The 2,998-nt window shown below is 62.0% G+C and overlaps 1 protein-coding gene across 1 annotated transcript in view; it reads right to left on the reverse strand.

Moving 5' to 3' along the window:
- The window catches only part of APBA3 (amyloid beta (A4) precursor protein-binding, family A, member 3), a 5,463-nt gene extending 2,737 nt beyond the window's left edge, over positions 1-2,726 (reverse strand). The window contains exons 1-6 of the mRNA XM_010150100.1: positions 2,532-2,726; positions 2,053-2,454; positions 1,593-1,632; positions 1,006-1,151; positions 763-849; positions 51-209 (exon numbers count right to left, since the gene is read on the reverse strand). Coding sequence (XP_010148402.1) covers positions 51-209; positions 763-849; positions 1,006-1,151; positions 1,593-1,632; positions 2,053-2,454; positions 2,532-2,726 — 1,029 coding nt within the window. The remainder of the gene's footprint in view (positions 1-50; positions 210-762; positions 850-1,005; positions 1,152-1,592; positions 1,633-2,052; positions 2,455-2,531) is intronic.
- Between the last annotated feature and the right edge of the window lie 272 nt (positions 2,727-2,998).

Raw genomic sequence — 2,998 nt, forward strand, 5'->3', positions numbered from 1 at the left:
CCAGGACCGTGACACCACCCTGCCCTTCCGTGGGACTCGTGTCGCCTCACATCAGCTGAGTGAAAGACATGGCAGATCATCTTGTAGAGCCGCTTCTCCTCTGCCCCCTCTGACCGCTGAGGCAGTTTCCGGCGCGCCATGAGCACCACGAGGGAGCCGATGTCAGCTATGTAGGAGATGGTCTGGAGGGAGTGATCCATCATGGCCTCCTGGCAAGGGGGACATGGGCAGAGACATTCAGCCCTCCCTGGCCCGATGGACCCCATGGGCAGCCTGCCAGATGCCACCACAAGCAGGAAGAGTTTGGGTTCAAACAGCACCATGCCAAGGTGCAGCTGCAATGGCTGGGACGCGCTAGGGAGAAACCAGTCTGTGCTAAAGCTCCTTTGATCAAGGGCTCATCTGTGTCTCTGCATGCTGCCGGGGACAAGACAGCTCTTCCCTCTTACTATAAAGCAGAAAATGATCTTGAGGCAAATTTCAAGCCTAGGTTCTCTGGAACTTGGCCTGGGAACCCAGCAGCTCCCACAAGGCAGAGTTTGCCGGAGAAGTCTCATGCAGCCCTGCAGAGAGCCGGGGGACACAACGCATCTGCATGGGATGGCTGTGGAGTGATGCGTCTCCTCCCAGCCACGTGTCCTTGCCTGTAGGCCATCCCTGGGCACAATCCCACCGGCGTGGAGGCAAAGCAGAGATCCCAAGGCCAGAGAGGAAGGTTTCAGCAGCCCCGGAGCCAAGCAGGTGCTCCCATTCCCCGCTCACCTGTGTGTCAGCTGTGAGCACCTTGATCCTTTGCGTGGAGACAAACAGATCCACCCCTGTCATGGGCTGAGACTCCCCCTCTGGTGCCTGCAGAACCAAGGGTCCAGAGGTCACTGCTGCTGCCACGACTCCTCTAGGTCCCTGCCCCACAGCCAGGAGGTCCCGCTGGGCAGGTACTAAACACTGCCCCATGCCCGTGAGGGGCCAGGCTTGTGGCAGTCATGCTCCCCAACCCTCCTGCACCTTGATCCTGTCCACCGCCTCCTGGGCCTGCGCCATGCGGACACTGGTTGGGGGGTTCCTCTCCGAGACCAGCTGTGTGGAGCCCAGGTACTTTGCCCCAAAAATCACACCATCCAGCAGATCCTCTGGGTCGCAAGGGCCTGGAACTGAGGCATCGGGAGGGACTAAGCAGGGGCTGGACCCCTCACCTCTGAAAACTGGGGTAACAACCCCTACTGCCCATCAGCTGCATTCCTAGACATGCAGAGCAGCTCACCACTTGGGAGATGGGCTCCTGGCATGACAGGGAACAACTCTGACCCCAGGGCTGCTTCCCCCCTCCCCCTCAGGCACACTCTGGCATCCCTCCTTCTCCCTTCCCAAGCCTGGGCATCCCCCCTCCCCGATCCCTGAAGTATCCCCATTTGCTCGGTGAAGGGTGAGCTGGGATGGAAGGAGCCACTCAGAGCCTGCAGCCATGTTCCCACTCTGCGTGGGCACAGAGCTGGGCACTCCCGCCCCAGGTGGAATCCCTGGCCACCCCACATTTGGCATCAGCAGGTCAGGACTCCTAGTGATTTTGCTGCTCCAGCATAGAAGCAACTCACCCTCTTTGAAGGCTGAGCAGGAGGATGGGGGTTCCCTGTTCTGCAAAAGAATGGAAGAGCATGTGAGGATCCGGTGGGAATTCCAGGGGTTCAGCATGCCCATCCTGCAGCCAGGCTGCCCCTGGAGCACCAGGACAGTGAGGGCAAAGCATCTTGAAGCTGGGGGGTGGGGTGCAGGGTCCTGGGGCGGGGGAGACTGTTCGGACCCACCAGCCACTTCCCTGGGGCATGCACAGATCGGACATCTATACAAGCATCCCCCTGCCTTCGGGGCAGCAGGAGCCAAAGCCAGTACAGAGGGTCTTGTCTGGGCACGCCAGCAACACAAGGCCCTGTAAGACCCAAGGAAAAGACATCCCTGGCTTCCCTCTGCCCCCACCCAAAACCCCACGAGGGAGGAAAGCCAAGAGGCACATTGCAGCTCACTGCTGCACCACCACAGCCCGCTGAAAGCACTCACAGTCACACTGCCTTGGGGTGACTGCTCTGCCTCCGGGGCTGGAGCGGGAGCCAGGGCCATCCAGGCCGGCTCTGGGGAACCGCCCTGTTTGCTCTTGCAGGTGGAGTCGAGCTCTCCATAATACCAGCTACCAGAAGGTCCTTCCTCTGAGCTCTCCGGCCTCACCAGCCCTTCAGGCTTCTCCACAGCAGCCAGTTCCTCATGAGCCCACAGCATCTCCAGGTTGGTCCCAGCCAGGACGTTGGCACGGGCCAAGGGTGTCTCGGCACTGGCCTCGGGCAGCCCCCCCTCGTAGCACAAGAGGCTCAGCAAGTCCTCCCTGTTGGCCTCGGCAAAGAGCAGGCCATGGCAGGGCCGGGAGCAGGCTGAGCGCTGGGCACAGCAGGGCCGTGTCTCCCAGCCCTGGCCAGAAAAAGCGCGGGGCAGGGCCCGCCCTGGCCCCGGCACTCCCTGTAGCTCTGCTGGCTTTGCTCACCCACCCGAGGGGCCATGCCAGTGCTCAAGGAGGGAAGCGGTCCCTGCTCTGACGCAGGTGAGTGGTCGCAGAGGTTGGGATCGAGGGTCTCAAGCTGGGCCAGCAGGCCCTGCATCTCCAAGGGTTCATCCTCTGCATCCTTGGTCCACTCAGCCCTTCCTGGGTGTGTGCCAGCCTCGGGGGCCTCATCCAGCTCCATGCCTATCAGGTCACTGCTGCTGGGGGTTTGGGGGTGTCCTGTGTCCCGAAGGGTGCACCCAGTGCTGGGTTTCCAGTCAGCAGAGCCCTGAGGCCCCGCGGTCACTGCCTCCTCTTCCATCCCTCTTCTCAAGTCCCAGCAAAGCTCAGTTTGTCCGCTCCCACCTCCTTTGAGGTCCGGGGCTAAAGCAGGCCCCGAACTGGGCCCCAGCCCCCTCCGCTGACCCTCGGGGATGGGCAGGTCCTGCCCAGAGCCGCCGTCAGGGAGCAGGG

This window comes from Eurypyga helias, unplaced genomic scaffold (genome assembly GCF_000690775.1).
Source record: "Eurypyga helias isolate BGI_N326 unplaced genomic scaffold, ASM69077v1 scaffold34480, whole genome shotgun sequence".
NCBI lineage: Eukaryota > Metazoa > Chordata > Aves > Eurypygiformes > Eurypygidae > Eurypyga > Eurypyga helias.